The sequence below is a fragment of the Tuber melanosporum genome (genome assembly GCF_000151645.1).
Source record: "Tuber melanosporum whole genome shotgun sequence assembly, scaffold_190, strain Mel28".
Lineage (NCBI taxonomy): Eukaryota > Fungi > Ascomycota > Pezizomycetes > Pezizales > Tuberaceae > Tuber > Tuber melanosporum.
Window position 1 is genome coordinate 45,313 of NW_003298853.1, and position 14,831 is coordinate 60,143.

The 14,831-nt window shown below is 48.1% G+C and overlaps 3 protein-coding genes; all 3 read left to right on the forward strand.

Annotated features, from left to right (window-relative positions):
• The first annotated feature begins 1,520 nt into the window (after window positions 1–1,520).
• Window positions 1,521–2,679, forward strand: GSTUM_00003768001 (uncharacterized protein). XM_002837525.2 has 3 exons: window positions 1,521–2,154; window positions 2,211–2,342; window positions 2,397–2,679. The coding sequence occupies exons 1-3, from the start codon at window positions 1,630–1,632 to the stop codon at window positions 2,523–2,525; spliced, it is 786 nt and encodes a 261-aa protein (XP_002837571.1). The 5' UTR covers window positions 1,521–1,629; the 3' UTR covers window positions 2,526–2,679.
• Window positions 2,680–3,819: 1,140 nt separating this feature from the next.
• Window positions 3,820–5,182, forward strand: GSTUM_00003770001 (uncharacterized protein; the record flags this gene model as incomplete). XM_002837526.2 has 7 exons in its annotated part: window positions 3,820–3,907; window positions 3,957–4,081; window positions 4,137–4,337; window positions 4,399–4,491; window positions 4,545–4,719; window positions 4,778–4,837; window positions 4,887–5,182. 7 exons carry the CDS (start codon window positions 3,820–3,822, stop codon window positions 4,985–4,987), a joined length of 843 nt encoding a protein of 280 aa, XP_002837572.1. The 3' UTR covers window positions 4,988–5,182.
• Window positions 5,183–10,069: 4,887 nt separating this feature from the next.
• GSTUM_00003772001 (uncharacterized protein) lies at window positions 10,070–12,928 on the forward strand (the record flags this gene model as incomplete). XM_002837527.2 has 3 exons in its annotated part: window positions 10,070–10,319; window positions 10,385–10,506; window positions 10,558–12,928. 3 exons carry the CDS (start codon window positions 10,070–10,072, stop codon window positions 12,031–12,033), a joined length of 1,848 nt encoding a protein of 615 aa, XP_002837573.1. The 3' UTR covers window positions 12,034–12,928.
• Between the last annotated feature and the right edge of the window lie 1,903 nt (window positions 12,929–14,831).

Here is a 14,831-nt window from a genome sequence, read left to right on the forward strand (position 1 = left end):
TCGAGCCGTCCCATGTTCAACGTATAGAATAGTTCATGATGCTATACAAGTACCCGTAGTTATCACTGTATTACCTCGCCACTTATTTCGTTCTTTTCAAAGAATATTTTTCCACCCGTTTCACTCTCCCGGATGTTTCGTCGTCCAGTATGGTCCACTCAGGGCTTCGACTCAGGGCTTCGACCACCCGGGACAACTGGGTGCGGCTATATGATGCTATCGGTTCTTGTCACAAAATTGAAAGTATGAGTGATTTTGGGCGGAATCGACAAGAACACCAGAACCTGCATCATCCAAGCAAACTCTTACGAGCACGAGTACGAGCGCGAGTACGAGTGCGAGTACGTCCCGCTAACCCACCTCACTGGGAGACAGGGGATGCGGTGGCACCGGTATCATATATCAGGAAGTTAGGTAGAGACAGAAGACTGGAGACTTCACCAAACGGTTTTTCATCTCCAGAACTGCTTACCACGTCGACAGTTAACCATACTTCCCCCCCCCCATACAGTGAAATCCCAACAAACTGTGATACCACGCACCCCCACATAACGCGCGGCTGGTAGCCCACCAGCGCCCATTTCCAAAAACCCACAATGATTCATATATCTCAACTATAGTACACCCCAGCTACTCGAGTAATCTGGACCGATTTGTTATAAGTTTATGCGCACGAGGCCCTGTGGTGATTGAAAACCCAGTTTTCGGCTCGGTTTGTTGGGATCCTGACTTCCGCCAATAGAATGCGAGTGCGACATCGTGATGCTAGGTCAGCAGTCAAATTGGCGTTGATCATGACTTGAGGCACGTGATTCCAGAATGCTGCCGCCTAACCTCCCCTAGACTAACCCCCGAACCCAGCCTCTCCCGCCGCAAATCCTCGAACCAGACACAAATTCCCTCCTGGGACGAAATTGTCAACTGGCGGCTCTTTTTAGCCCGCCACTCTCATCAACCATGTGTGCCGTGACGGGGCCCACCGGGCATTGCATGGGAACGCTCCATTCCCCCGCAAAACGCGGGGATAAGGCTACGGTTTCGAGGGTTTTAGCCCAAGGAAAACTTCAACCTGATACAATAGGGGAATGTTCAAGGAGGCGGCAGAGACGGGAGATGAATGGCTTCCCTCGCACTACCAGAAAGCGGGGACCAATCTAGATGCTCTGGCCTGCAATGGCCTGGGGCCTCCAGCTACTCGAGTAGATACGGGCGTCTTGGGACGGTGGTATTGTTGGTGGATTGTTCCGGGGTCGGCATCGGTGCGGAGCATCGGAAGCAAAGGATGATATCATACTCAACCAACACCATACCAAAAAGCGAATAACTTAGCGTTTAAGTTCTTAGCCGTCGATTGGCATGTTGTCTAAGAAGCACCAAGGCTTAGTAGCGGTAGTGAACTACCGGTACTGTAGAATAGAGAAGACCAAAGTGCAAAACACGAGTGATAAAACGTGAATTGAATTATGTAACCCTACACATAGCCTAGAGAGACCTAGACATCAGGACTGAACCAGCTGCGTAACACTCGTCTGCCATCCGATTCCATCACCACCGCAACCATCATCAAACTCTATCCACAATAATCTCCACCCTTCAAATTCCGTCTCAAAGTCGAATCAGAGAATAGCCATGGCCGACAAAGAGCTAAAAGCCCTCCATCAGGGCCTTATTAACACCGTCAACAAAGGTGACTACGCTTCTGCCTCCAGAGGCCTATCGAGCCTCAAGATTGCTCTCCTCCAACGCAACGCTCTAATTCCATCCCCAACAACACCACTGGCAACTCTCCTGCACGCCCGCGATATCCTGGAAATTGGTGCGCTCACAAGCATACATCAAACCGACGACGCGGCGTTCAGTAGATACTACTCGCAGCTCCAACCCTTCTACGAGGATCCCCGACTATCTACTCCAAAGACAGCCAGCATGAACCGCAGCAAGATTACCGGCCTCCATCTCCTCCTTTTATTAAGCCGCAACGATATCGCGGATTTCCACACTACACTGGAAAACTTAGAGGCTCCGGAGGATGATCCATTTATCAAGCACCCGATCATGTTGGAGAGATGGTTGATGGAGGGCAGCTATGATAAGGTTTGGAATGCGACCAAGAGTTCTCAGGTCCCGTCGGAGGAGTACGCACATTTTTCACAGGTAGGATCTGTTTTGATGGATAGAGGGCGGACAGGGTGCATTGCTGATAGGTGTAGGTCCTTGTTGGTACAATCCGGAATGAAATTGCGAGTTGTTGGGAGAAGGCTTATGCTTCGCTACCAATATCCAATGCAAAGAATTTAATCTTCCTTGATTCTGAGGGAGCTGTTATTCAGTTTGCAAAGGAGGTAGGATTGTCGCTCATTCTCGGCGATTGGGGCCGGAGCTAATAGCTGTTGCAGAAACGTTGGGAGGTTAAGGATGGACGGGTCTACTTTCCCGTAGAAGAGACCGAAAAGGAGGCGCTCGCGAGCGGGACTATCATCGAGAACTCTATCGGGTACGCTCACGAGCTTGAAACAATTGTGTAACGGCATCTTTACCTTGGAGTTGCGTTGTGTAATTCTATTCATAAACGACATCAGGGAGGTGGTAAAAATGAGCATTACGATACCTCCTATAGAGACCAGATACATAGTCGTTTGTCATAAAAGCTACATGAGATAATTGTGTTTGGCCTCGTCCCGTGCACATGGCTCCCGTAATTCATGCTTTCGTGCTCCTCAAACTTCCCAACAATGCTCGGCTTGCTCTCGTCTCGCACAGAGACAGCTCTGGCGCCAGCATGCATACAACTTGCTAACACGGAGTCCTCACTGCGCATTTGGAGCCTCCAGACCCCGCCACTCAAATTAGTATCACTTTTAACCCTCCTCGTCCTTGCATCGAAGATCCTGAACCGTTCATCGTACGAACCGGTCAAGAAAGTCCCGTCGCCTCTATCCAGTATGGCTGTGACACCAGCCTGATGTGTTTTCCTATCCCTCCATAACTGCGTCCCAGTCTCCAAGTTATACAAACATATTGCTGAATCATCCCCACCGGAATACAACCCCTCCCCATCAGTTGTGAATTCGCACGTCCATGCCTCGAGTTCGTGCGGTGAGAATTGGTATGTGATTTCTTTGGATTCAAGTGAAAAGATGCCCACTTCACCATTAGATAAAGTAAAAGCTAGGCACTGTGCTGTAGGAGAAAAGTTAACGGATAGGAGTAGAATGGATGCATCGAAGAGGATGTGATGAGCAGATAGGGTTATGGTGCCGTTGGAGATGTAGTAGAATGACAGTGTTCCATTAGATTGAGCGACAGCTAGAACTTCTGGTGAATGCGGCGAGAATTTTATGTCTAGAATTGCATGTGTTTGTTGAGATGCCACAAGGTTTCTAGGCTACTTTATCAGTAGGAAGGAAAGTGAGGAGATAGGGGTAAGCATTACAGTTGTCCATCCTGATCCATTCGATAGAGCAACAAACTCCCGGTTTTCTTTGCCTCAATTGACCCAGCATCTTCATTAAGGAGATAGGTCCCAACGACAACACACCTCTCATCCTGGGGGACAAACAACACACACGAAGGGGGCAGAGAAGTAAAGGTTGTGAATAAACTCTTGATTGACGACATCAGGGAAGTTTCAATTGGCGGGGGGTGGGGCTTGGCGGTGAGTGAGTGGGGGAAAGAAAGGGGATCGCCTTGAGGCTCAAGGATTAAGTGAAGCGAGCCAAAAACTGGCAAACAAGTTAACTCGCATTTACGAGTACCCGTGATTGTATCACGCCCCAACCATTCGCCCGCTTCCCTTCTCGTTTTGTCCATCAATCAGTCATGAATTTCATAGCCCCCTTAACGAACGTGTTCCGCTACACCGCGCCCCGCATAGCTATTCCCCGAGGCGTGGGAAAGCTGAGTACAAGTACATTACCTTGGACCCCCACTGTCCTGAATATTGCTGACAGGTTCAGAGGGACCAGGGTGCGCTGGCTCGTTTTCCACCAGCTCCCGAGCCTGGTCCGAGAAGGTTGCAACTGAGGGTGAGACAGAGAGGCTTGCCGATGAGGTTGAGGGCGAGAATTTGATTTGTTGGCAGGTATCACTCTCTTCAGAACCCCCTTTTGGGAACAACTGCAACTTATATTTCGCAGGATGGTGAAGACGTGGAGGATTTCTTGACCAGGTGTGCGCCGTCGAGAATGAACGGCAAGTCGCGGATAGCTATCAAAAATCCTTGGGACATTGAGCGCTCTGAAGGGAATGTCGAGTCTGCTCTCAAGATGCTTGAAACGCCGCTCCTGGAGGCTATCAGTGACTGGAATACCATTGTGGCTGATGACACCCTTAACAAGGTGATATTTACCGTTACCTTTCCTCTTGTTGACCGACTAATCCGATGCTTCCTGGCGGTAGTCGGCCAAATCTCTCAAAAAAATCGAACATCGTGAAAATTTGAAGGATTTGATACTCACGACAGCAGCTCAAAACGAGGTTGTCAGTGGGAAGGTTCGTTCTTCTATCCTGTTGATGGTTCTGAAAGCTTTCTAATTGGTTGGCAGTGGATCATACATGCAGGGTCAAATACAGTCGATTTTCAATGGTCTAGAATTGCTACCGGGACTTACGACGGGTTGTTGGGCACCAAAGCAGAGGTTTTGGGAAACAATGGAATGGGGATCCAAGTTATATTTGTTTTCACCCCAGACTTTAGGGATCTGAAAGATGTAAAAAGAGGTGAGTTTGTGGGCTTTTTTGTTGGATAACTCAGTGCCTGTGTGACTAACGTGAAAAGTTCTTGATGGGGTTCAGAAAGCTCTCCAATGGAAGCCTAGGTCTATTGCCTATAAGCCATGTGAGAAGCTCCCTGAGTGATCAACTTTAAGTTGCTAATTCGGAATTAGTGATATACTCTCTTCTAAAAATAACTACTGAGAACCCCTACCATCTAAGGCCGGCGATATTCACTTCAAGGGAACTTGAGGAAACAGAGACCGAGGAATAGAGGCATAAAATAGTGGCGGTAGTAGAGATTCGCTGGGTGAATTGATCAATAATCGGGGTGCTTATGTGTACTTTTAACGTTACTCTGAGTTCAGCGGGATATCAGATAGCTTGAAGGCCTCGTCAGCTCTTAAGTTTGATATGTACTGAATTTGTGTTGAGCTCTCATTCAAGAGACATGTTCTCAGCCATCTCATCTTCCACCCTCGCGTCACGCTCATATTGAATTTATTTCCGCTCATTGCCGGCACAGCCTTCATCTACCGATATGCCTCCAAAGAAAGAAAAGAAAGAGCAGGTCACTGGCGATCAAGGTCATCTTCTCCCTTCCCCGTAACCACGTCAAAGAGGAACCAATCACCCCATTGTTACACTACTGACAGTAGACGTTGTGGCAGCCAGCAGCCTCGTGCTCGAATATCTTCGCCAACAAAACCGGCCCTATTCCGCTATTGGTGGGTGCTGTATTAGTTAAGAGTTGCATTTACATAAAGAAGACTGATCATTTGTCTCTCTAGAAATCAGTGCGAACCTTCATAATGCTGTTACCAAACGTTCGTTGCCACCCCCCCCCCTCTCTTAAGATGGGGCAAAGCAGACATGTGCATACGGATTCTCAGAGCTAATTCGATTTACCGATTAATAGCCGCTGCTACAAAGATTCTCAAGGAGCTGGATGAGAGGGGAGAGATTGAGGGGAGAGCTTCAGGGAAGCAAGTTGTCTATCATATCATTCAGGTCCGCCCACCAGTCCCGAACCTGGAGATCACTGACGATCTAACGATTATCGGCTTGAAGGATCCGAAGGACCTTGCAAGCCCTGAAGAGCTCAAGGTCATGGACATGGAAACTGAGGGTATGAAATATTTAATTTTACCTGTTTGAGTATTTTGGTTGGCTAATGTGCGAGCCACGCCAGCTGTCAAACAAGAAATCGGGGGTCTGAAGGCTGAGCTTAGAGCTCTCCAGTCCACCCTGAATACACTCAAAGCTGCTCCGACCACTGCTTCTCTACTTGAGACTGTTGCCTTGCTTGAGGCCGAAATCCGAAACTCTCAAGTCCGGTTGGAACCACTTCGCTCAAGTGCTGTTAAGCCCGTTTCCGCGGAGGAGAAGGCTACTATTTCCGCCGAACACACCAGGCTTCAGAAGATACTCAAAGAGAGGAAGAAGCAGTTCAAGGAGTTCTGGGACGCCATCTGTGATGGCTGCGTCGACATCAATCCTAGTGACCTATGGGTAAGTGATCACGCTGCCCCTCTTTTCTTTTGGGCAGGCTTGTTATCCCCCTTGTTGAACTTGTTCTTCTCGGCCTCTAAATGCTGTAAGGCATCATATCCATCTGGCCTCTCTCTCCCTCTCCCTCTCTTTTTTTTTTCGTCAAAATATCTTGATATTTTTGGACCTGTCGATATTGTTCGGAGCTGCAGACAGGAGGTGACCTTGTGTGAGTCATTGGTCTGCAGTTGATGAGAGTGTGTATGCCATGAATTCTTTTTTTTTTTTGCTACTCAGTCTCCCAGAAGAATGTTCCACCTTCCCTAGACATGTCATGTTCATCCTACTCAATTGGGAAGATTCAGTTTGAACTTGGGATGATTCTTTCCTTGTCGCACGGCTATGATCTTCTGTTGCGGGAGCACTTCAGTACGAGTACCTGCACGCTTGCACATACAGAGACTAATCCTGGGCTTTTTTTTTACTAAAAGGAGCGCTTGGGGTTGGAAGAAGATCCTTGAAGATGTATAAAACGCCATGAACAAAATCGCGGAGGCTTAAACCGACTATAGAAAGGTTCGGTTCGATTCGTATGATATGTAATACAGTATTGTTGGAATCTTATTTCGTCAACGACTGCTTGTGTCATGACAAGAACGGTATGGGCAAATTAAATGTCTTTGGGCAAGAAGGAAAAGAATATAAAAAAAGTGGTAGACCTAGGTAGGGTAGGGTGCGGTAGATGCGAAGGGATTCAAAAGTGGTACTTTTTGTGGCACGGGGAGGAAGCATCCGAAACATGGGGAAGTTGGTGGTCGCGGGGGTTGGTGGTCCAATGGCTCGCGGGTGGTACTAGTACTCAAGCGGAAGTGATGGGTGAGGACCGCATTTGCTTTTTCCCTCTGCTGCATCTGGCGGGTTACCGTAGCGATGTTCCATTATCAAGCCCCGTTTATGTCCGCTCCCGCACATGGAACATTGATTACAGAGAGGGGTCAGCTGAACACGAGGTGCGAGGACATATATGCATATCGATGTCCGCGTAGCTGTGGGCCGCGAAGAGGGGGACTTCAGATGACAAGGGATTTTTTGTTCGTGCTAAGACTCCCATAAAAGTAGTCTAAGTTGATAATCATCATAGCAACGAAGCAGTGGACTACCGGTATGGAACCTGTTCTTCTCACCTTCTCGCACCGTATCCGCCGGTAATAACAGTAGTGTACTGTACTCGTACTTGTAACGTTGTTTTCTTTCTTCAGAATATGAGACCACGGTTATACGATAGTGGTAATGCAGGCAGCTGTACGAGTAGAGTACTAGTACTTTTTCCCCACCCTGATAGTACTTGTAGTGATACTGTAATGGGACTAAGTTTCAGACGACCAAATATGGACCTGCCGTCTTCTCTATCTGGCATCATCTCCAGAACTGGAGCTCAATATTTGGGGGGTTGGCGCGGCAATATACAAAGGTACCGGTACAAGGGGTAATATTTGGGTTCCATAATAATAATAATAATAATAATAATAATTTTATTATACTGTACTTGTAATAATTAAGTTTGGTTTAAAACAGTGTGGATTCAGATTCATGCTCACCATATTCGAATGCTCGCCAAACGCACTGGAACATGAGTAGAGAAATATACACTTTACTTGCACAGTACTAGTACATACAGTGCCTGATAGGGATGTGTGATTGGGAAGGGGAAGTTTCGCCGGTCCCTATGACCCCGCAATATAAGTACTTGTAGGATTGGAAGACACGCTAGCAACGCGTTCAACACCCTTAGCGACGAATAATCATCTGCTGCACTTTTCATGTCGTCTGGGTGAGGTGGGGAGGTGAGAGGTGGGAGGGGGCTTGGTTGGCAGACAGACTAATGCGGCATGCCATGGTCATCTCGGCCTTTCGACGGAATGGTCATCTGTATGATCCCGATGTGCGGTACTCGTATGTGCTCTTTGGGGAGATGGAGAAAAAAGAAAAGGGGAGGACAGAAAAGAAAAGAAAAGAAAAAAGAATAAAAAATTAAATGAGATGAGATGAAGTTCAGACGAAAGCTGTATCCCCACGTTCAGAAGGTTTGTTCCGGAAATTCCATCCCTGAGACGGCGGTATGGAACTTTCTGCCAACCCATTAGGTTTTTTGTCCCATTTTCTTTCTGCTTGTTCACTCCTCTATGAAGCACCGTAGCTCTCTCTATTGTGCTGTGGGGGACCTTTATTTTTTCTATCTATCGTGAGCTTGTGATGTTTGACATCCTTGCTGCGCTGGCACTTTGGTAAAACTTGCCGGGTCCCGTATCTGCGGGTTTTGTGAAATCCAAGTTATGGTCGATCTATGGTTCCTTGGAGCCAGAAACCTGTGCTTCCGTGACGGGTTTGTCCTATGATGTCGAAGATCTAAGAAGCATCTAGCGTTTGACATGTTTCCATATTGACCGTCACCGTGGAGTTGGACGTCCCTGCTGGCGCCCTTGTTAAGCAGAAGAACAGCTGTTTACTTTTCCAAATGGAGTATGATGCTCGAGTGAACCAGCCTCTTGGTCCGACCTATTGGAGTGTCAGCCGACGAAACGAACTGCAGTATTCATTGGGAACTTCTACTGAGGGGATCTTGGCCGTTTGGTCGTAATTCTCCTACTGGTGCTTTGGTCCCAGGATGGATATTTGGCGAACCTCTTTTCCTCTCTTCTCTTCTCTTCCTCCTTCTTTCTCATTCTTGTCCTCTTCTCCCCAATAACTATTGATTTTACCCCCCCCTCCCCCTTTTCTGACGAGTTCAACTAAGCCACCGCCAGAAAGAGACGCCTTGCGAAAGCTGTCTGGTGCTCGTGAGGTGTTTGTGAGTGTGTCTAAGACCTATCATCTCTTAAGTTAGTCCTCTTGGTCATCCGCACAATAAAACCTCGCTCTACTACCTACCAGCTCTTTCTTGAACTTTCTCTTTCTTGATCCCTCTGTCATTCCGCATAGTAATTTTATTGGGGTTCTGTACTTCCATCCTTTTTTATTTTACTTCGTGACTTTCTCTAGCTCCAGACCCCCTCACAGAAAATTTCCCATCACATACAACAGCCATTTATCCAACCTCGCCAGGTTGATGAGGGAATAGCTCGTAAGAGTGTTTCTTCGAGATTTGGGGTTTTTTTTCTCTCTTCCGGTTTGGTCTGGTTGGGGTCGGGAGTTGTCACGATCTGTGCGGCAAGATTTCGGATTGGTTGGTGGTTTCTTACATTACAGTTTTCCCGAGAGAGCCCTGCGCTGTTCCTATTCTGGGGTTTCACCCCTCATCGGATTTCCCCCTCCTCGAACGTTCAGGCTTGGACAGGCCCCTGCCCCACCAATCCTCCGTGCCCTACAGAGAAGACAATTGACTGGTTGTCCATCCGCCCGCCTGTCAGTAGTCAGTTCTGTTCCTGAGCACACATCCTGAGCCCTTCCTACTCGTCCATCGGCTAGCCTTAGTTTTCTCTTGTGCTTCCAGCCAACTGACAAATAGGGAAGAGAAGGGGAGGAAAAAAAAAAAAACCTTTCTCTCTCTTTCTTTCCATCTTTTTTTCCGTGACCCCAAAACCTTAAATCTACCATCTGGAGGTTAAATACGGAAAGATAAAATACACAGTCATAACAGGGAGACATTCTCTTTGACCGATCGTCGAGGGCTATTACAGCCTCCCTCTCTCTCGAATAGAACCGGAACCACCATACCTCACAGCCGGGAACTACACCGCCGATTTGATCCAATCGTAATCCAATGGCTGCGACTCCCTTCGTCCCCCAGGAGCAGCAACCTCAACCCCAACAACAGCCTCTTCTTCCACATCCGAAACCGATGAGTACCCCTCCAGAACAACCCAACATGTACAACTCGGGTAGCAGCAATCCATCCGGATCCAATTCCCAGGGTCATTCTCGTCCTGGTAGTGGTCGGCGAAGTATCTCGGCCTCGCAGCCCCTCTCTGGACAACTACCTCCGACTCAAAATGGTAATGCCGTTGCGGGTACCGCATCGACACCGGTCCCGCAGTCGCACGCTCAGCCTCCTGGCATCCCAATAGGTCCTAACATGCCGACTTTTGACGCTTCAAGAAGCCCTCCTAGCAGCAAAAGTACTGTCCCTGAGTGTTGTCGGTCGTTACAATAAGGTTTCATCATGGCTGACCTTGTGAAATAGACCTGAACCACGTGCCTTGCAAATTTTTCAGGCAAGGGACCTGTCAGGCTGGAAAAGCTTGTCCGTTTTCCCATAGTATGGATCCAACGTCAGATCAAGCGCCCTGCAAATATTTCTCAAAGGTACCGGCCTTTTTTCTTGCCACGAGAGGGGTCACTAATTGGTTTTGACAGGGCAACTGCAAGTTTGGAGTCAAATGTGCACTCGCTCATATCCTTCCGGACGGCCGTCGTATAAATCGCCCAACGTACAGCAGTAGTAGCCATCTCCAGTTCGGGCGCGTAGACACTGGTCTTACAAACCAGAGGTCCGCTCTGCATAATTCTTTACTCCAAGCCAATATGTTGCCTCCCAATGCCCCGAACCATTCATTTAGCAGTCAAGACGACTTCCCCGGTCTTACTAGTCACCCTGGCGGTCCTGACCCAAATCTCACTACGTCAATTTTGGATTCTAGATATGGATCTCCGCGAGATGATGGCACTTTACCGATGTCACCCCTTGCCTCGTCCCAGCGAACTCTTGGACCTCTGGATGCAACACTTCCGGCTTCCTTTGATAGGCATGAGTATTCGAAGTTCGCTAGATTTGGTCCTTATGCATCTTCTGTTCCAAGTAAGTTTGGCATGGAGTCTCCTCCGCCATCATTACCTGGTAATACACGCCCGGCAGCGCTTCAGTCTCTCTACGCGTCTGCATATGGAGGAAATGCAGAGGAGGATAATAATCCAGGCGCGGATTTGTCTCATTCCCCCCGCGCTAATACAGAGGATTCACTGGGTCCTAGAGCAATGCATTCCTCGCGCTCCCTTAGCCGCATGAAAAGTTTATCATCTAGCTACGCCAGATCGGAAAATATGGAGAGGATGTTGGGTGAATTTACCCGTGAGCGGTCGCCGATAGACCCAACCGTTGACGGGAATTTTGCATTTGAGGAGGATTTTGTTCCGAGCAGCCTCCAGGAGCTTCTTACCCCGGCTGAGCGTAACAGGAGGCTTTCCAGGACGGATGAGGAAGGTGTTTCAAACTTCCGTCATAGCCTCACGGCCCCCGGCACACCCGGGGACTCTATGAACGTGATTGGGTCTCCACCTCGCCCTTCCTCTGGATGGGGACCTATTGTGACGAGAAATAAGCGCGATGAGGACCATGCTCCGACATCCGGTGTCGGGCATGTTGGTTCCCCTCTCAGAAACTCCTATCAGCAAGGGGGCGAACCGAGTCCGACTTTTCGCCCGCTCGGCAGGCCGGTTTCCGGGGATGTATCTCCATTCCCTGGATCTCCTAACCGCACAAGCTCCGGTATCTCGGCGCTCACCCAAACACTTCAGCGTGCCCGCCTCTCTTCTGGGAGTGGCCCTTATGGCCCCGGAGAAGCGCCAACCCTATCGAAGGCTCTCGGCTCTAACGGTAAACAAATGGAGCGCGTAATTTCTAACCCCCAGTCTAACAACGGCAAAACTGTTGCTTCCATTGACGAGGAGTCTGACACTCAATTCCCAATGGAAGAAGAGGAATACTCAACCTCTCCTCGCTTAGCCATTAGCTTCGGCAGCCTTGGCGCCATTGGGCGCGGGTCAGGTTTGGGCCTCCGCGTTAGTGAGCAGCAATGGGAGAGCTTTGGCACGGGTACGAAAAAATTTCATTGAACTAATATGACGTAGGTTCGGTGTTTATGAACATTTTCTATTTTTGTGTTTCTTTCCTGTTTTATGGATGTCATTCCTATTTCCCAAAACAAAAAGTAACATTGATTTTTTACATCGTTTATTTTATTCTCTCCTCTACTCCCTCCCTTTCTCGTTCCTTCCTTGTGAGACAGAATTCGAATACCCTGGCATATTTTTCAAAATCCTGGTGAAATGATATATTCCGTGAATGGGGATTATGGTGTCTATTTCAGCCGAGTCGTTTTGCGCGGGAGATTAAGGTCTTTCTCATTTGCTATTACAGAAAAATCGGGGCATTTAAAAATTTTGTGTTTTTCTGGTTGGAGTTATTGCTTGTTTGAATTTTTATGTTTTCTCTATTTCAGCCTGGAACATGTAATTCAGTCTCTTTTGTGCTGATACAACGAGCACTGCCTGCACGATGGATGGTTTAGTAGGGTGGAAGGTAGTGTACTGTACATGCGAGATAGAGAAAAGATTGGGAAATATAAGGGTGCGGGATGGGAAAGCGGAAACAAAGGGAATGGATGGCAGGGGGGGGGGTTACGCTGTTCACGTCTAACCACATTTATATCCTCTTTGTTCACTATATTTCACTTTATATTTTCACCGGTTGGTTAATGCAAGGGTTAGAAAATATTTCCTTTTCTCGGAGTTCCTTATTATGTTCTGTGTAGGGCGCCGGGCGATGGATAGCGGTATAGTGCTGCACTTTATTGTGCGGCAGTGTACTAATACTGCTATTGGCATATTACACAGCAAAATATTGATGTTCATAACGTACGAAGGGTAAAACAGAAAGCGGAAAAAGGAAAAGAGAAAGGAGCGTGCACCCAAAGGAGTAACACAAACAATCTAGCAACATTGAACTGTATGAGGAAAAAGTAAAAGGTCTTTTTTTCTTCTAAATTGCGGCCGAAGGAGAGTGATAGAGGAACTGGGGTATCATTACCCACCCGAGTGATACTATATGAACATCCGTTTCGACAAGTTTATCCGCCAACAGCCTCCTCAACCGGAACCCCAAAACCGGTGGAATCTACGAGTAATTCTGCCAACTAGGCTCCTTCCTGCACTTCATATTTTCCCCGACAAAGGCCGGTTCCAGCAAGCCGTCCATGGTGAGCTCGTTCTTGTAGAAGACACTTAGGATTTCGTGTAGTGGGCGATGGAAGTATTACTGTTATCGAAAAATAATATAACATTATATATATGTTATTGCCTTCTATGAGAATGGGGGGGGGGATTACTTGAGTTTTCGGTTGGCCGGGAAGGGCTTCGCCTTTTGTGGGCGGAATGGATAGGTACCTATTCGCGTTTATACAGGGATCCGATACGCCCGATTGCGGGGTCCTCGGCTACCGAGATGTGTCTGTGTGTGCCGGAGGAGTTGAACGCTGGGTGCATTATCGTTATCATGCTGCGGCGCTGCGGGTTTGTATCTGTGAGTTAGCTAGCGAGTCGGGAGGTGGGGAGGTGGAGGGCGAGGGGAGAGATGCCGGCCGTTGCGCTTGAGTAGGCGGGGGAGATCGACAACGAGATGATGGCGAACGACAAGATAAGAATATTGTACCAACCTAGAACTGTGCTGAGGATTCTCAAAAGGTACTTGGCTGGCCTTGTTGTGAAGGTAGACTAAGGTTTCAAAAGGCAAGATAATTGGATTGACACCTACTTGAAATGTTTGCGACCACTATCTGTTTCATTTGTGATAGATCACCTAATTGTACTCCCCCGGCTCACCTGCCAGACTGTGGTCAAGTCCAGTGATTCCAAGGGTCTCAGAATCGCTGTAGAAACATACTGGACTCTAGTGTCAGGTTGCTCCGAGCATGTATCTCCAGCTGTAGGACAAGAGCATCCATCCTTTGGGAAAGACTACCATCTAAGAGGCTGACGACAGGTCTCTGTAGTCCTCTACAGATTGGTAACTCCCAGACGGTACCTGCAGTGCCTACCTGCTACATGTGGGTCCCGGGGTGGGGTCCGTGAAGCATTAACCTAGGTTGGTCACAAAACATCATTGAGTATGATATACCGAATTGGTGTCAGCATTGTTTGAAGATTTAGGATTAGGACCATGCTGAGTCGCTTTACCATTCTTTCCGATAATTATCCTTGTATTCATGTGTTTTCCAGCTCATCAAACAATCCCACTCCTGTATAGAGGTGAATATACCGACATTCAGACATTGGCCTTGTACACTTTGCAACTAGCAACTTCCCCCTCGAGACCTCGAGGGGAGAGAAAAGTCAAAATAAAAATTGTCTGAGGGGCCCACCGGATTGAAGTTCGCGGTATCATGCCCGGCTGGCTGGCTATATCCTACTATACCCTGTCCTCAATGTGAAACATCGGCAAGCTTATGATATGATACCATACGACAACTTACTCGCCCTCATCCCTCGTACTGTATCATACAGGACAACCCCATGCAACTTACCCCCTCCCCCTCCCGACTCCTTCTCCCCACGCACAGAAAATGACGCCAAAATCACTAAACCCTCTCAAGATTCGGTAACCTCGGAAACCAATTCCGTTTCAGCATTTGTTATGCCTCAATATTTTTCCCCCAACCCTGCCCAGTACCTGTACAGGGGTTGACAAGAAGTCGGGAAGTTCCGGACGAGTGAGGGGTTATGCATTTGTGGTCTTGGAGCTGCTGATATTGTCGGAGGGGAGTTATTGGTGCAGGTGAGATTGAAGGTTGCCCTATGAGTTGATGGTGGTATGATAGATTTAATTGTGGGTTTCGGATCAGGTCAGTACGGGAGGG

What these genes read in the sequence shown, in the direction of transcription:
- GSTUM_00003768001 (XM_002837525.2), top strand. Translation starts at nt 1,630, where the DNA reads ATGGCCGACAAAGAGCTAAAAGCCCTCCATCAGGGCCTTATTAACACC. An exon ending in AGTACGCACATTTTTCACAG is followed by an intron (nt 2,155 to 2,210) that starts GTAGGATCTGTT and finishes TGATAGGTGTAG; the next exon opens with GTCCTTGTTGGTACAATCCG. An exon ending in TTATTCAGTTTGCAAAGGAG is followed by an intron (nt 2,343 to 2,396) that starts GTAGGATTGTCG and finishes TAGCTGTTGCAG; the next exon opens with AAACGTTGGGAGGTTAAGGA.